The sequence below is a fragment of the Gobio gobio genome (assembly GCF_949357685.1).
Source record: "Gobio gobio genome assembly, chromosome: 4".
Lineage (NCBI taxonomy): Eukaryota > Metazoa > Chordata > Actinopteri > Cypriniformes > Gobionidae > Gobio > Gobio gobio.
In genome coordinates, this window is record NC_137100.1 from 51,267,245 (window position 1) to 51,286,525 (window position 19,281).

At 35.9% G+C, this 19,281-nt stretch overlaps 1 protein-coding gene across 1 annotated transcript in view; it reads left to right on the plus strand.

Moving 5' to 3' along the window:
• LOC307125438 (sodium- and chloride-dependent GABA transporter ine) overlaps window positions 1–18,944 on the plus strand; it is a gene marked incomplete at its 5' end in the record, with an annotated part of 38,064 nt that extends 19,120 nt beyond the window's left edge. Inside the window, 6 exons of the mRNA XM_079815287.1 lie at window positions 11,542–11,654; window positions 12,457–12,597; window positions 13,591–13,690; window positions 13,998–14,098; window positions 17,073–17,243; window positions 17,337–18,944. Of these exons, the coding sequence (XP_079671413.1) occupies window positions 11,542–11,654; window positions 12,457–12,597; window positions 13,591–13,690; window positions 13,998–14,098; window positions 17,073–17,243; window positions 17,337–17,429 (719 nt within the window). The 3' untranslated portion in view covers window positions 17,430–18,944. The remainder of the gene's footprint in view (window positions 1–11,541; window positions 11,655–12,456; window positions 12,598–13,590; window positions 13,691–13,997; window positions 14,099–17,072; window positions 17,244–17,336) is intronic.
• Between the last annotated feature and the right edge of the window lie 337 nt (window positions 18,945–19,281).

Below are 19,281 nucleotides of genomic sequence, written 5' to 3' on the forward strand. Positions count from 1 at the left end.
ATTTCAAAAACAGCATTTCAGGAGAAATGCAAACAAAATCAAAGATGCATAAAACACAAATGTTAGTATACTACAATGAAAACTTTGTGACTTGCGAGTGTCTCATTATCCGCTAATGCAACCATGCCCACGGAGCGCGCGTGTCAACACTGTTTAACATGGTGGGACAAAAACGGTTTAATATTAACTGCAACCCAACTCTGATGTGACTGAGCTTGTTTCATATAACTGTAAATGATCACACTTGCATTTGCTAGCTAACTATTGGAATGTACAATATATAAAAACATTTTGGTGTTCTGCTGATGAGGACAAAAACTGCTTACCATATGTTTTCTTAAAAAGAAGAACAAATTACTAAGACATAAAACACAACATCTGTTTTTGGGTAAGACCTAATAGACAGACACCTAAAACACTGGTGTCAAAGTATTGGTGTGGAGTGTGGACAGAATAAAAAAGGCATGAATCATCCCACCTTTCACTTAAAATGACTTATCAACTGTAATTCATTTACTTAACTGTTGTTTAGAGACACAAAAGAAATGCGTATCTATGACTGCTTTGAAATGCACAGCTTTAAGTCTAATAGTTAGAAAAGTTTGAAATGTAATAGTTGTATAGGTAACAGAAAAACAGCAAGACTCACTTTTCATGTTGAGGCGTCATGTCCACATCGTAAACAAATCAGAAAGATGTCCTAAAAGAAATATAATTTGCTTAGTCTTAAAGTCTCATGTAGAATTCATATGAACATGTTTGACCACGCTCAGAGAGTAGTCTTTATAAACTGTACAAAAACAAAATAAAATTGTTTTTAACAGTGCCATCGACTAGTGGAAAAACAGCATTTTGGGGGCCCTATGCAGATTTCCAAAAGGGGCCCCCACTACCTACAGTTTCACCTAACCACCCCCAACCCATTCCAACATACACATCCTACACCAAATTGTCTTACTTAATATATTTATCTTTCAAGATATAATATGAAGATATCTTTACTTATGCAAACTTTTTAACATTTTTGAAGATTTTAACGATTGCTTTTAGATAAATGTATAAACATTTAGTGAATTAATGCTTTAATAAAGCAAAAACACCTGCCAATGGGTTTTTAAAATTACAATAGAGAACCATGGTAACCGCCATATTTTGCTGTTCCATAAGCGCCACCTCCTGCCAGAGAGTGAACTTGGATTTTTATTCAGCCCGTCTGCTGCTTGTACAGATGATCAATGCGAAAACCAGATAGAATTTACACGCAGTATTGTAGAATTGCACTGGTAGATGGAAAAAAAGCTTAACATATTTTGAAGTGCCCATGATAACAATGCCATGCACGACACTTATACTGTGGCACATCTTCTTCAAAGCGCTCGTGAATGCAGAATTAAACCAATAAGACATGATGCAGCAACCGCCATTTTAATATCTTTTTAAAATGTAACACTCTTATCTTGCTCACTTTTTTTCCTATTTTCCTGATAGTGTCACCGCCTCTTCATTTTCAAACATTAACGCACATGACTGGCACAAGCAAACGTCATCAAACTTATTACCACGCGTTACTGTCGTAACACCTGGTGGGGGGCCCCCTGGTGGCTTATATTGCTTATTAGGTTGGGCCGGCACTGTCCACAATAGACCAGGAGAGAGGATTTCTGTATTCATTTTAAATGTCTCATGCTATTTACTTTTTAGTAAGTTGCTCTCTTGAATTTACTTTTGTGCAAACATAATTTCTGTGTAAAGATTATGTTTGAATCTTATTTATAGCCTTTATAATAGTGTGGAGCATTGTAATTCTTAAATGTCCTTGCATTACAGCAGTGGCATTGTACATTTTTGTTCTTCTGTCAGATTTGTTAGAGGAACTAAGATTTTTAGCGCATACAGTAGATTTATTTGAGTCAAAGAAGATGTTGATAATAGTTGAAAACATACTATAATATTTAATGTCAAGTGGGATGTTGAAAGAAACAATTCTGTGTACATTAAACACCTTAGGAAAAATAATTTGAAATGCTGGTTTGTCAAAACCGAAAGTTCAGTCATATATTTAAAAAAGTTTCTTAAAGGGTTAGTTCAACCAAAAATGAAAATTCTGTCATTAATTACTCACCCTCATGTCGTTCGACACCCGTAAGACCTCCATTGGCATTCAGTACATTTACACTCCCAAGACCCATAAAAGGCGCTTAAAACGTCATTACAAAGTCCATCTCACCACAGTGACTCTACAATAATTTTACGATGCGACGACAATAGTTTTTGTGCGCAAAAAAAAATCAAAATAACACCTTTATCCAGCTTGTTCTTGTCTTCTGTGTGTGCCTCCACGACGCTTGCGCGAGAATATGACGTAGCGCCAGCGTTCGGGAATCCATGAAATGCACACTTAAGCCCCATTTTGAGAACTACGCCGAGACCTAAAGCACGATCAATGTAGAATTCAACAGCTTAGACACGCGCGTCTTCCTCTGCTTGTAAACAAATCCCTTCTGGGTCATGTGTCCGAGCGCCGGATCTGCGTCATATTCTCGCGCATGCGTCGTGGAGGCACACACGGAAGACAATAACAAGCTGGATAAAGGTGTTATTTTAATTTTTTTTGCGCACAAAAACTATTGTCGTCGCATCGTAAAATTATTGTAGAGTCACTGTGGTGAGATGGACTTTGTAACGACGTTTTAAGTGCCTTTTATGGATCTTGGGAGTGTAAATGTACTGAATGCCAATGCAGGCCTATCTGAAGCCTTTCTCAGCCATCAGCTTTCAACAAAAATATCTTCATTTGTGTTCCGAATATGAACGGAGGTCTTACGGGTGTCGAACGACATGAGGGTGAGTAATTAATGACAGAATTTTCATTTTTGGGTGAACTAACCCTTTAAATGAAAGGTCTGTGTTCATCACACACACTTTCCCATGGAAGAAATAGCATGAACTTACACTGCTTTGTTGGCAACATCCAGAGAAGCGTCTTCACCTAAAACTGAACACTCTCCAACAAACAAAGAAATGTGAACAGTGTCATGCTATATGAACAAGATGACTAAATCTAGCGGAGTATTAAAAACATCATTGTAAATCCACATTTACAAACTTGTAACAAACTTACAATTTGCTCATAAATGGATTTTCTGTATTCTGAGGGCATTACAAACCGCGCTTCTCTTGTATGGTGTACCCTCTTTTCTTAGTGATTTGGGCTCTTGAATTTACATTGAGTTTTTTACACACATTTGTTTTTTGTGTACGGGTTTTACCAGAGTGTGAAACTTTGTTTAACAGCCTCAAACGTTAATGATTGTGCAGCTTTCAGTGCAATAGTCAGATGTGATTGAGTTGTAATAGTTTTAAGTGTAAACATTGTCGTGTTGATGCTTCATGTGATCCCACATCACGTAGCTGTAAAGATGCACTCTCAAACAGAAAGACTATCACTTAAATTCTTAATTAAAAAAATAATAATGTATTCCTATAAATGCTAATTGACTGCTCTCAAAAATAGTCTTCACCTAAAAACACATACAGTCCAACACACAAATGTGAACAGTGTTTTACAAAAATTTACAAAAACACATTTCACAATTACTCACAAATGACTTCATAAGAATTTCATCACAGCGGTGTGACATAGCAAACAAAATATGTAAATGTGTAAAAATATGCACAAAGAAAAAGAATTTAGCACAACTATTTAGTAATCAACAAGTATGGTTGTTAAACACTTCAGGTAATTAATTTGAAATGTTGGTTTTATCAAAAGCTTCTGCTATTGCAACACACAAATATATGAATGTTTAAATCGTGTGTGTCTTTGGGTCATTTACTTCTAATGCTTTAGAGCATGATGGTTTTAGTTCTGAAAAATACAGAATTAAATAAAACTATATGGCTAACTGGGAAAAAATAACTGTTGGTATAAATTAAATATCCTATTTTTGGTCTTGTTTCAGTAAAATAACAGTACTTGATAAAGCAGGAGTTGTATTAATGTTTTTATAGTGTTTTATCAATTTCTTGAGAGAAACCTACATTCTATATAGGCTATATGTAAAGGTTTATAATGCCAACCAAAGTTCACAATGCCGTCCAGTTCACAATGCCAGACCCTCGCAGATTTACCAGAGCTGTGTTGTAAAGCATCCCGAAACATCTTTAGAAGATGTTTTACAGCCTTTGAAGTATTCACACGTTACTGATTCTATGTCCGACCAGACATCCTTTCTTGTTATCTAAAACATGATACAAAGTACTTACATTCTGTATGATGTTGTAAAAGTTTAGACATTCAACTCTGCAGGTGTGGTGGTTGTGCAAGGGCATAGATGCTTGAAAGTATTAGGCTTGAAATATCGAAGAATGAATTAATGAACTAAATTAACTAAAATCTACACCTTGGCGTGTGTTTATGCGTACCTTTCCTTTGGTTGTGGGATACATTACATTACATTACGCATTGTAATAGTCACTTAGAGCATTTATGGTAATTCGAGGTACAATGGCAACTTCGCATGTGCGTAGAGGGTGTGTCTGTAAGAGATGCAAAAGGTGAGCAGCAGAAGGGAACTTTTCTCTTTTCTTATTCTTTTTATATTTGTGACCTGGGTTGAATGTTTATGTGACGACGCTTAAGGTATTTTATTAAACCTGGGGAAAACTCGGCAGCTCTCGTGCATCTTTTCATCCGGTACCTTTTGAGCAAAGAAACATTTTAACTTTGCGTTACAGCTTGTTTGAAACACATTTTACCTCTTCTGAAATTGTTTACATCCTGTGAAAACATTATACCATCTTGATGTTTTTTGTGCTTGGCATTTTAAATGTTGTATGTGGGGGTATGTACACTCTTCAAATGTATGTGAAAATAATAATTTAACAAAATAATTAATAAAAAACACCCCCGGATTGCAGTGTTTAACCTCAACACCTGTTCACAGTTACAAATTTTAAAGCATATTGTATTATACTGTTTTAGAAACACATTTTACTTTTTCTGATTACATTTTACAATGGCTGAATGGCTGAAAAGGTTTTTTTTAACGATCTGCATCACTTTACAGTTTTAAAGTCGTATGTGAAAGGGTTACATGTGTGTGAAAAACTTTCCTCAAATGTATAGTTAATAAAAACTTTCTTTAATAAAAACACCCCTTGATCGCACTGTTTACCACCCATGTTTCACGTTTTTGAAGTTTAAAGCACATCGTTTTGAACCGTTTCAAGATTTTTTTACTCAAAATGCATTCTCAAACAATGGAGTATAAATTCATCCATTGGGAGGGGTGGATGATGGTATCAAATTGTGAATAAATCAAGGAGCTAATCAACTAAAATTAACAAAAAAATTGTTCCAAAAATTATAAAACAACTATTATTTTATAAACGTCATTTTGTTGAATTATTTAAATCTACACCACTGCACCGGATGTATTCTTCTGCTGTGAGGGGGAGTGTTAGGGGCGGAGACTCTGTGTGGCTTCACACACTGATCTGTTTTGTCTAAAAACTAAAGAAAACTATAACAGAGTAAATTGTAATGTTAGAATACTTAATACTATTTGTTTGCTGTAATTTTTAACTGTTGTTGTTTAACGTTTGATGCTCGCGTTTTAAACAATTAATTTAATTTTAAACATTTTTCAAACACATTTTATCTTTTTTTCTGGTATCTTTACAAGTCGTATGTGAAAGATATTCAAGACTTTTTTCTGATAACGTCTTAAAATGTATAAATGCTAAGCCTTTGTATTTTAACGGTATACATCGTTTTAAATTTTGTATCTAAAGGAAATCCGGTAACACTTTACAATAAGGTTGAATTAGGTAACATCAGTTAATGCATTAGTTAACATTTAACTAACCATGAACAACACCTCTGTTCAGCATTAGTTAATCTTTTTTCCAGTCGTTCATGGTTTGTTCATGTTCGTTCACAGTGCATTAACTAATGTTAACAAGATTTAAAGGGGTCATATAATGCCATTTTTTTATGTTTGTAAGTTAATATGATTCTTTAGTGTCTAAATGAAAAGTTTGTATTATACTTTAATTAAAAATTCTCATTAGTATTGTAAGAAAACACTCATTTTACCTGGTCAAAAACAGCTCTGTTTTCAGCAAGCCATTTCAGTGCATGTGCCCTTAAATGATAATGAGCTTTGCTCACCCCGCCCCTCTGTTCTGTGCGGCGTTTTGACACAACACACATGGAGTGTTGCCTTGACAACAGTTGAGGGTATATTTTGGAGAAAGAATCACAGAATGGCAACGGGAGTCTCTGAGAACACATCTGTGCAACCGTATCAATTTGAACCGGAGTCGGACCCGGAACAAGATGACGGCCCCAGCCAAGTTCGACAATTAAGGCTCGAACAAGACGTTTCTGAATGGTTGGTTAACGTAATGTCACTTTGATCTATCTTTGTATGTACTGGCAGGGTAGCGTAGTGAGATACGAATTCTATGTGTTTACTGATGTATACGTTAGTTCATTGACAGATTGTAGTGCTACAATAAATAAAGTTGACTAGTGCTATATAAATAAAGTTGACTAGTGTTACCACGTTAACTTTATCACCAGCGTACACAGTTTGCAATAACACAATAACCACAACGCGTTGTTCATTATAAACGGATTATGAATTATATTGAGAACGTCATACATAAAGCATGCCGTAATGTAACTCACCCTGTAAACTTTAGCCGCATTCATCGTGAAACGTGCAAGCGATTTGCAAAGATTAATATAAAGGTTAATAAAACGTTACACTCACTTCTTCTGGAGGTGCTGCAGGAACACGAATAGTTGGTAGCGATCCTTTTTTCAGGAGCAGCTTCTTAGCAAAACCTGCTTTATACTGACCCTCGTTTATAAAGCAGTTTGGTGAGAAATGATTCGCGCAAACATGAAAGCATTGACGTTGATCGGGGGGGAATATTCCCTTCGAAAACAAAACTCAGCCACTGCGTCTTCAGCGGTTCGGATTTATGAACATCAAAATGACTGCTGTGTTCGTTATTACACCCAAGAACAGAGCACCACAATCGCTTGGACGCCATTCTGCTCCAGCGTATCAACAATGGCGGACTATGATGACAGCTCGCTCAGTCTGTGTAGAAACGCTGCTGTCAATTAACCATCGTGGGAGGGGCGTCCGACCATGTGACGTCACATGGTCAGACGGCTCGATTTGAGACAGGGGAAACCATTGGATGGATTTTTATCATTATAGGATCGTTGTGTACAGACACTGCCAACACACATTTCCATTCAATCAACTTGTAAAAGTGCATGTACCATTATATGACCCCTTTAAATAATGCATTAGTAAATGTTAAAATTAACATTAACAAAGACAAATAAATGCTTTAAAAGTGCAGTTCATTATTAGTTCATGTTTACTAATGTAGTTAACTAATGTTAACTAATGAACCTTATTGTAAAGTGTTACAGGAAAACCTTTCTTCAAATGTATGTGAAAACAAACTTTCTTTACTAAAAATATTCCCCTGATCTTATTTATGTCGCTGTACAATGCTTCACATTTTACAACAGTTTAAAACACATTGTTTTCGTAAAAACATTTTCACTTCAAAAACACACAAAACCCCCAAACAGTCATAAATTCCTTTGGATGGAGGATGGGGGGATGGGGATAAACAGGTGTCCAGTCCAGAGGGAGGGAGGGTGGGTGGGTGTGAGTGAGTGGTATTATTGTGAGTGCCATAAATCACTGAAATTTGACACATGGTGACCTTATTATCTCTCTCACAAGCAGTAAATACATTGAATGATTGAACTGGAAAGACCACATTTCCTGTTATATTTTATTGCTGTGTCTTAATTCAGCTAAGAATCACTCAGTTTTAAGGACCCACCCTGTCAGATCCAGGGAAATGCTTTTTTTTTTTTTAAATAATAACATTTTCTTAAAGGGTTAATTCACCCCAAAATGAAAATGTCATTTATTACTCACCCTCATGCCGTTCCACACCCCGTAAGACCTCCGTTTATCTTCGTAACACAAATTAAGATATTTTTGTTGAAATCCGAAGGCTCAGTGAGGCCTCCATAGGGAGCAAAGCAATTTACATTCTCAAGATCCATTAATATACTAAAAACATATATAAATCAATCCATGTGTGTACAGTGTTTCATTCAATATAAAGCGACGATAATATTTTTGGGGCGCCAAAAAAAACTAAATAATGACTTATATAGTGATAACCGATTTCAAAACACTTCTACATGAAGTTTCGGAGCGCATCGAATCAGCGAGTCGAATCATGATTTGGATCGCTTGTCATACCGCCAAACTGCTGAAATCACGTGACTTTGGCGCTCCGAACCACCGAATTCTAACTCGCTGATTAATTTCCGCTCCGAAGCTTCATGAAGAAGTGTTTTGAAATCGGTTATCACTATAGAAGTCGTTATTTAGTTTTTCTTGGCGCACCAAAAATATTATCGTCGCTTTATAATATTAATATTGAACCACTGTACTCACATGGACTGATTTAAATATGTTTTTAGTACATTAATGGATCTTGAGAGTGTAAATTACATTGATGCCTATGGTGGCCTCATTGAGCCTTCGGATTTCAACTAAAATATCTTAATTTGTGTTCCGAAGATGAACGGAGGTCTTACGGGTGTGGAACGGCATGAGGGTGAGTAATAAATGACATTATTTTCATTTTTGGGTGAACTAACCCTTTAACATTGGATAATTCTTCAATAATTATTTTAAATGTGATTTTGTTTTGTCATGCATTAGAACTGTACCCTAAGTATATATACTGTATATATATACTAATTCGTCTCTTCAGTTACATTGTGTTCTTCACGTCAACTAGCAGCATCCTTTTTATGTTATTACAAAAATGGCAGCTATCTAATGAAACATTTAAGAAAAACAACACATCATGTGGATGTTAATTTGACAGTGGTTAGCATTGTTGCAGACCATGTACACCCTTTCATGGAAATGGTACTCCCTGGTGGCTGTGGCCTCTTTCAGCAGGATAAATGCACCCTGTCACAAATCAAAAATGATTCAGGAATAGTTTGAGGAGAACAACAACGAGTTTGAGTTGTTGACTTGGCCTCAAAATTCCTCAGATCTCAATCTCAAAATCGAGCATCTGTGGGATGTGCTGAACAAACAAGTCCGATCCATGAAGGCCCACCTCACAACTTACAGGACTTAAAGGATCATCTTCTGCTAACATCTTGGTGTCAGATAACACAGCACACCTGCAGGGGTCTAGTGGAGTCCATGCCTCGACAGGTCAGGGCTGTTTTGGCAGCAAAAGGAGGACCAACACAATATTAGGTCATAGTGTTATGCCTGATCGGTGTATAATATAAAATATAAATTTGAACAAAGCATGCTGCAAAATAACATAACTTAACTAAATCTGGACAATTGCTAATATTAAAGTCTGATTTTAAGCCAATCACAACCAACAGCCCAGTAAAAGCAGTCTATGTTATGTAGGTTTTTGTTCTAGAGTTTAACATGGTTATTGACATCCTGAAAATCCAAACCGTTAACCATTTCAGACTCTAAGGCCAACAAAGAAATTGTGGATAGTCTTTTTTGATTCATTGTTGAAAGGGTATTGACCATGGCTAGAAAGAGGTTTGTGAATGCATCTCTTGTCTCACGGAGAAAAAATATTCACGTCTCAATTATAATAAATCCATCCAACAGATCTGCACTGGGCACATTTTTTGACATGACGCGCCACAACTATTTGAGGCTGTTCACACTGACTGGACACATCAAATGAAACTTTATTAACTGAAACATTTGTCTTTCTGAACAGGTGCATAATGATATTGTATTGAAGCGTTCAATGCTCCCTTCCCTTTGACGTGTTCATGACCTGTTCAATCTTTATCCTACGTATTTCGGTCCGTCGACTTTGTTTTTTTCTTCTAAATAAAGCCGGTTGAAAAACATGGGGGATGCAAATTATTTGTCCATTAAATCAAGGTTATAGAGGGGTAACAAATCACAGATTCCTGCATTTTACAACTTTTCTGGAAATGTGGTTGTACACAGAATAGGAGGACACTGGCAATGTGAATACTCTAACCTATTAATGTGGGCGTTGATATAAAAATGCGCTGTTTTTGTGCGTGAAACAGGCCTGAGGAAGTCAATATCAACACCTTGCAAGCTAAGGAAATGGAAAGGCAGTGGGGAAATTCCAGCTTCAAAAGTTGAAGCGGGATGATAAATGAAATGTTTCGTTCTGTACCACCAGAGAGAGGACAAGTGTGAGAGGAGGTGAAGGGAGGATAGGCCAGAAAAAGAGAATAAAAGAGACCATTCATGGAAGAAACAGAATCAGGAAGAAATGAGCCGAGTAAAAACGTGGGCAGAGTAGATCTGTGTAAATACAAAAAACAACGATAAAAGAATGTCCTTGAGCTTTGAGCTGCCCTCAGAAGAACTTCACAGCAGTTTACAATATCATAATATTTGTTTTTATATTACATTACTGCGAACTATAAGATGTTGTCATTCAAGTCCATCCATTTTTACCAGTTTAATCAGAGATGCTGCCGCCCAATGAAACCTGGACAGCTGTTCAGCAGTGTTATAATTCAGAAAAATGATCAGTTTGCACACTGTTTGATAGCTTATTTTATTTACGGAGCCCCGCACATGACGTGCAAGAAAAAAACAGTAAATTGTGCGCACAATTTACTAATTCGTTCCCTCGAGTTATAAATCATGCGCACGATTACTATTTAGTTCCCTCGATTTGCTAAATCATGTGGACGATTTACTACTTCGTTCCCTCGACTTGCTAAACCGTCCACACGATTTACTAATTTGTTCCCTCGATTTATAAAACGTGCGCACAATTTATAAATGGAGGGAACAAATTAATACATCGTGCGCACGATTTAGCCTAATAGGTTTTTCCTGCATGTCATGTGCAGGGCTCCGTATTTGTTAGATTTATTTCGTTTTATTTTTAAGTTTTTTATTTTGTAGTGTTTTCTCAAAAACTCCACTGACTCAAATATGCTCACCTTATCAGCAACAACAGATCTTTTTTTTTTTTGCAAAATGCAATCATAGTTGTGCTGGTCAGCAGCTTTGCTGAGTTTTTCCTCATTAAAATAAATGGTTTAATGTCTGTCAAAAATAAGGCAGTTGCACAGCCTCTCCCAAACCAGTTTCTCCAGCTCTTTTTCCATTCTATTTAGTCTCCTCCTCCTTCCTGCAATATCTTATTTTTGGGTTTGAGTACTGTAGGAATCTAGAATCTGCATTTTTTTTTCGCTGGTTTTTGGAGAAAATTAAAAAACATGTTAAAATGTGTTCACAGAGCTGAGAGTACTAAACATTAATCGAATTTGACAAAAGTACTGTGTGAAATATCTGTTTCTCCTTCATGGCCAAGACTTTTGTTACCGTTTACGTTGGCTTAACAACTAGTCAACTAGTGTCATATTTCTCTTGACCAGTGTGCCATTTGTGTGTGTGTGTTTGTGTCTTTTTTCTGCAGGGCCTGGTCTGGTTTTTGTGGTATATCCTGAAGTTTTCTCCACCATGCCGATCTCTCAGCTCTGGGCTCCTCTGTTTTTCATCATGTTACTCTGCCTCGGACTGGACAGTCAGGTAGAAGAGGACTCATGGCACAAGCATGCACAAAACTATCTCTGTTCTAAACCCTAGAAAGCTGCCTTTCTGTCTAATACCTACATACAGCAGGCAGCTACCTGAAGCCATTCGCACAGGACACTCACTGCTTTTTCAGCATTTTATACTTAAATACAATATGTGAATATTTTTTGAATCAGCAATTCTTTGCATTCTGTCCAACATACTAGATCAATTTTGTCACAGTGCATTCTGCAATTGTCTTCCTTACAAAGTATAAACATGATGCAGCCTTGGGACATTTTGGTAGGCCACAGATGGCAAATTTGCTCATTTGATGTTCTTTCATCAGTTTCTGCAGCTATAGGCCCAGTCTTCCCATGTCCTTATGTGTTCTCAAAGTTTGTTGATGAGCAGGAAATTCATTAAATCTCATGGAGTAAAAAAGGATTATATGTATCATTTGATTTTGTTTCTATAAAGCCAAAAATCACAGGACCAAGAACATACAGGATTCTTATTTTCTCTTTGATCTGTGAAAAGCTGTTTCCTCATTGCACACATCGGAAATACGCAACTATAAGGGAGTCAGTGTCAGCAAATATGAGCGTAGTTGCAAAATCCATACCCCGTGTGTTTAGATGAAGCAGGATAATAAATGAAAATGTCTAGTTCTAATGTATGGAAAGGTGATCAGGAAGTGCCCAGCTCACCAGGTTTTGCAACAGAGCTATATGTGCGTGTTTGTGCAATTTGTACATTAATTTGTGAACATTTTGGACTATTGTTCATGTACATGTACAAATGTGTATCTGTGCAGTTTGCCATGGTGGAAGTGGCTGTAACTTTCATCATGGACGGCTTTGGCAAGAAAGCTTTGAAAGTTTTTAAGAGGAAGGAGCTGATTGTTCTGGCAGTGTGCAGCGTTGGCTTTCTTCTGGGGATTCCACACATTACCAGAGTAAATATGCTCTAGTTTCACATTAAAAACACATATTGTATTCTTACTTTTGAGATTTTGTTATACTTGGATCAGTTGGATTTTATACAAGTGTTCCTGGAATTGTTCCAGACCTAAACATAATTCTAGTTTCAAAAGAAAGATTTGATTTACAGATATATCTCAGTATTTGCAGTATATATTCAAGTGCTATATTCAATATATTTTTTTAAATTCCAATTCCAAAACAAAATACGGTAAATCTAAGTGTAAATAAAGTCATGTGAAAATGTACGGAACAAAAGTTTTTGGATACGCAATATTACATTAAAAAAATGTATTTATGTGCACCAATTTAACAATAAAATAACAAAAGGCAATATCTGTCTACGTATATTTTTACTAAAACATTTTAATATGTGAAAAATGCATTTTTGCATTTTTAGTTAACTTAATGGCCAAATAACAAAAATCCAACCATCAAAATCATTTAAAATCTATCTATCTATCTATCTATCTATCTATCTATCTATCTATCTATCTATCTATCTATCTATCTATCTATCTATCTATCTATCTATCTATCTATCTATCTATCTATCTATCTATCTATCTATCTATCTATCTATCTATCTATCTATCTATCTATCTATCTATCTATCTATCTATCTATCTATCTATCTATCTATCTATCTATCTATCTATCTATCTATCTATCTATCTATCTATCTATCTATCTATCTATCTATCTATCTATCTATCTATCTATCTATCTATCTATCTATCTATCTATCTATCTATCTATCTATCTATCTATCTATCTATCTATCTATCTATCTATCTATCTATCTATCTATCTATCTATCTATCTATCTATCTATCTATCTATCTATCTATCTATCTATCTATCTATCTATCTATCTATCTATCTATCTATCTATCTATCTATCTATCTAATATAATGAAACCTAACCCTCATTTTAATACTAATGAAGTAATATTGTATGTGTGCAGGGTGGGATATATGTGTTTCAGCTGATGGATCACTACACGGCCGTGGTTTCTCTGATGTTTCTGGCCTTCTTCGAGGTGCTCGCCGTCACTCTCATATTTGGTAAATGTCACTTCCTTCAGTGAGACTGTGCCTTAATTATTATATTGATTAATAATACATTGTTAGCTAATCTGTGTGCTTTGTATATGTGCATTTCTGAAATGCATAACGTGGACAAATCACTTTAAATTGCAATGTAGACGCATGCCTTTTTCTGTGAAGCTGCTTTGAAACGATATGTATTGTGAAAAGCGTTATACAAATAAATGTGAATTGAATTGAATAGAAACTCAGATCAGATGTGACCGTTGTTCTGCTGCTCTTAATGAGAGATGACTGTTCATGCTTTTCTCTCACACATATGCAGGAGTGAAACGGCTCAGTTTAATGGTGGAGAAAATGCTGGGAAAGAAACCAAACCTCTTCTTCCGTGTCTGCTGGCAGTTCCTGTCACCCATACTTGTACTGGTGAGGAAAAAAACATTGGGATTCTCTATATTTGATCATTGACAACCACATCGATCTGTGTTCCAGAGTAAATAGCTCGATAGTGCAGATGGTTTTAAAATAGTACACTTCTTCCCAACAAGACATTTGCTGCATCCCAATTCGCATACTATCCGTACTAAATAGTATTCGAAAATAGAATTAGTATGTCCCAAATCATAGTATGTTGAAAAGAGTATTCCAAAGATACTCGTATGGTCTACTATTTCCGACGCACACTCTAACGGCTGATATTGCCCACGACCCATTGAGTTGGACGAGGATTCGATCAGAACTACAAACGGGAAGAAAAAGTGTTTAAAAACTACAAACATGACGGATGTGCGAGTCCAACGGTTAAGTAGAGAGGTTTAGATAAAGGGGTTTGAGTGATCAATTATGAGTAATTCTATTTAACCTGACGAAAAGATACGTTTTACTTTAACGACAGAGTCCGTTAAAGATGACAAAGTAGTATGTCCCAAAGCTTGCATACTCTTCTGCTACACACTCAAAAGTATGTACTTTTCCTTCTCAAAAAGAATACATACTTTTAGGTCGTAGTATAAGTGGGCGAATTGGGACGCAGCAATTTTTTTCCCATTAAGTAGCAGTGAAGTGAGGAAAAAAAATCAATGACAAAACTCGCGTTTTGTGAGATCGTATTGTGCACAAATCGTGCTTCCTAATTGCCCTTATCTTCCCATAAATTCACTTTTCAGAACTTAAGGACATTAAATAGTCTTTAAAATCTTAAAAAGCATTGAAAAAAGGTTTTACATTTGTTGATAGTAATAGATATTTATAAAGTGGAGCCCGGTGTGTGTCTGTTCAGATCTGAGAGGTTTTGTGAGGTATAATGCTTTGCTTTTGAGTAAAGGGTATAGTTCACCCAAAAATGAACATTCTGTCAATATTTACTCACCCTCAGGTTGTTCAAAAAAGTTTTTTTGTTCTGTTGAAGTCAAGTCACCTTTATTTATATACCGCTTTAAACAATCGAGATGTTTCAAAAAAGCTTTACAGTGATAAACAGGAAAATTATGAATCAATGACTCAATTCTTCTGTAAAGCAACTCTAAGCAGAAAATAGTGTCATTGTTCAGCTGAGGTCAGTTCAGTATTGATTCAGTTTTGTTCAATAACTGTGTAAAGATCATCAAATATGAAATGAGTTCAATTCAGTTATAAAGCAGCTCTGTAGAGTTCAGTTCTCATTCCAATAGTCTCAGTACAGTCAAAACAATAATATTGCAGAATATTAAGTGCCACCAACTAAGCAAGCCAAAGGTGTCGCCAGGTGTGGCAAGGAACCCAAACTCTATCAGGTGGCAGAAAAGGGGAAAGAAAAACCTTGGGAGAAACCAGGCTCAGTCGATGAACAAACATGGTGTGGTTTAATTCCAGGCTGCATCAAAAGTCAGATTGTGGATTTTATCATTAAAATATTTCATCCAGTTCCTTCTGCTTGAAGATCGTGATACATTTCGACAGGATTTGGTTGGGAGGAGTCAAAGCTGGCCATAGGGCCATAGACTTGTCTAGTTCTTGAGGTCTTCACTGAGGATCTGTCAGGATGGCTGTCGTATCAATGAGGTCTTCACAGGCGATCTGTCTCGAGGGCTTGTCTTATCATGGTGTCCGCTGACATTCAGGGCTGTTGTGGTCGTCCAGATGCAGGTCCTTCAGCTGTTCTGAATACGGACTGGATTCGGCTGACTACGGTGACCTCAGGAATAGGATGCAACAGACTAATACAAGCGTAGATGCCATTTTACTTACAATGTTATTTAGCCTAATAATCCTTTAAAAGGGGTCCTATTATGCCCCTTTTTACAAGATGTAAAATAAGTCTCTGTCCCCAGAGCGTGTATGTGAAGTTTTAGCTCAAAATACACCATAAATAACTTTTTATAGCATGTCAAGACTTTTTGAGGGTAAGCAAAAATGTGTCGTTTTTGTGTGTCCCTTTAAATGCAAACAAGCTGCTGCTCACGGCCCCCTTCCAGGAAGAGGGCGGAGATTCAAGAGCTGGTGTTAGCAGCTCCGATTACCTCGCGCAGACACGCACTGAAAATGCAGAAACTGCTCATTTTTTATGTTCAAACCGGAGTCGGACGATGATGGAGAGACTAACTAAGAAGTGACAACATGTTGAATCCAACAGGACGTTTCCGAATGGTTGTGCAGACTCCTAAATGTACTCTACTACAACAGCTCTTCCTCTTCTCTGAAACAGTCCAACATGGCCTCATCCCCTTTGTTGTGTGTTCCCGGGGGCAGGGTTTATGTCAATTTTAGGATTTGTTATGTCACCAACCCGGGAAGAAGCTCGTTGTAGTCCCTACCAGCCAATTGTTGTAGTCCTTAAAAAGGGATTTCTGTAAAAGAAAACATCTCCCTTTGCATTGAACTGTGAGTGTCGTAAATTTGCAGATGTTGTTTATGCTCTCAAACAGCAACATTACACATGTGAAAAAGTGAAATCATAATCCCCTTTAACGGATTTGTAGAAATGTATGTGATAGTGTGTTATGTGTATGCTAGGTTAAAAAATGGATTTGAATCTAGATTTATAGATGGAAAAGGTTCTGGTGCCCACAGTTGATTTTGATATTCTATGTATTATCAACTGGCCAGAATTTTGAGACCACAATAAACGTGAAGGACTATAATGCAGTAGGAGGTTGCTCCGGTACTGAAGAGCTAAACCATGTAGAGCTTTGTAAAGAGATATTTTGAAGAATGTTGTTAACCAATCAGGTGCTGGCCCCCATTGACTTTAAAAATACTATGGAAGTCAATAGGTACTATAAACTGTTTGGTTACCACCATTTAAAAAAAAAATAACAAAGAAAATCGTACAGGTTTAGAACAACTTGAGGTAAATGATGATTTAAATTTTTGGGTGAACGATCCTTTTAATAACAATGACCTCTTCCGTCTCTCTCTGCAGGGTATTCTGATCTCCAGTATTTTTCAGTATACTCCAGCTCGATATGGTAAGTCCTACGCATATCCGCTCTGGGCAGAGGTGGTCGGCTGGTTCATCTCTCTCGCCTCCATCATCTGGATTCCACTTGGGGCTCTACATGAGCTTTGGACCACCGAAGGGTCTCTGCTGCAGGTATGTACAGTTCACAAACACTCCCTATATCAATATTTGTTATGTTTCTCCATGTCAAAATGAACCCAGTGCCTTTCTCCATCTCTGTTGCAGAGGTTGAAAAAGTCCATAATTCCAACTATAGATCTGGAGTCCGTTTCAGAGAAACCTTCTTCCGAGTCCATTGCGCTGTTTACTGCACCTTAGAGACCTGCGTGTGTGTGTTCTTAATATGTTTACTCACTAGAAGTGCAAAGTAGTTCTGCTTAAACTGAAAAAAATCATTTTATGTTTTTTCTAGTATTTATATCTGTTTATTGCATTTGAATTTAATGATGTAAAGTACAAACACCAAAATATTCCCAGATTTGCAATATGGCATTAATATTGATGAAATCTGTTTTTTTATTATTATTATTATTATTGAATTTCTTTTTTACATGTATTTATTTGACAGCTTTATAATGTAAAAAGAAAAGAAAACTTAATGTCAGACATTAGAAATGTTATGCATATTTTTCTTCAAGTAAAGAAATTTAAAATATAAGACATTCTAATGAGAGAGAATTTACAAGATTTTGGTTGGTTTTCTCCGTTATTCAAGCATTGACCTTTAAGCCTTGTCGAATTATATATTTGAATATACTGATTGGAAGGACTGATGAAACCTTGAAATGATGTTTAGAATGTTAGGGACAACATACTTGATTTTACAAAATGTCATTTCAAAATTCAAAAACTGCACTAACAAACAACTGCACAAAATGTTTTCTTGATGCTCTTAAATTCCATGAAGTCAGCATCAGTTTATTTTGGGTACAACAATATTCACTCTCATAGCTTTAGCAAATAGATCATAGAAAAAGAGAGATATACAGAGCTGCTTTCAGATGCCTTTGTGTTAACAGACGACTATGGTTACATGAATTGAACACCACATTTACAGCTGCGTATGACACTTTTTCCCTCTACTTTTTAACTTGAACTGTGGCACGTATTCTAAAACATAAATAGATGATTGAGTGGTAAAAAACTGTACCCAAGTTTACAGAAAAAAAAAATTGAAAAAAGAGAAAGGGAGGGTTGTAAGTAATAATGTGTGGCATTTTTAATAAGCACATCACCTGTAAGCCCTATGCATTCTGATATGGATTGAGAAATATTAATGTTTACTATTTTTTTTATTTTATCATTATTCACCATTTTATGATTTAGAGTGAAACGTACCTTTTGGAGAAAAAAAAGTTAACCAAAAAGTTAGCCAAAGTTTAAATCAAAATGTCCATGACACTAAAATTAGAGGAACGCATATTTAGAAATAAAAGGGTTTGTTTTTAATATGCAATGTACCAACTAGTAATGGATAAATCAGAGGTAATAGTGTCCACTGAAGGATTGACACAATGCAATGCAATACAGTTATTATATAATTAGTAATAATCTGTGAAAATTGTCTTCATTAGTTGTACCAAGCCTAAGCGCTGCTGTTATTTTTTAACGTATGTATATCATTTTCATATGTCATTGTTTGTATTATCTTAAAATGATACCACAAGGACAATCATTTTCAAACAGTTGTTCTTTATTTTGTCATCATAGGTTGTTTTTAAAGATGAAACCTTTTTATATATTTAAAATGTCATTTTTATGTCATGACTGGCACCTTTTATATGCAAGTGGTCTTATCAAAATAAAAGGCATTGCGTTGTCAGTTTCAGATTCTTTTTGCTTCTATTGTGCGGTTCCATATTATGACTTGTAGTACGGCCGTTTCACCACAAGATGTCAGCCCAGCTCAATTATTTTCTGACGTCAGTCATTCATGTATCACAAACACGCCGTTCATAAGCAGTACCTTTTATTATTTATATAATATAATATATTATTAGCCTAGCCTCTTTATATAGTTATATAATATTATTTCGAATTATTTTAAATTCATTGTTATATTTTGTTTATTTTTTCATTAACATATTTATATAACTCTTATTTATATTTTAAATGTTTGTAAATAAAAATCTAATTTCTATTTCTTTTTTTCTTATAAAGCAGCATAGAA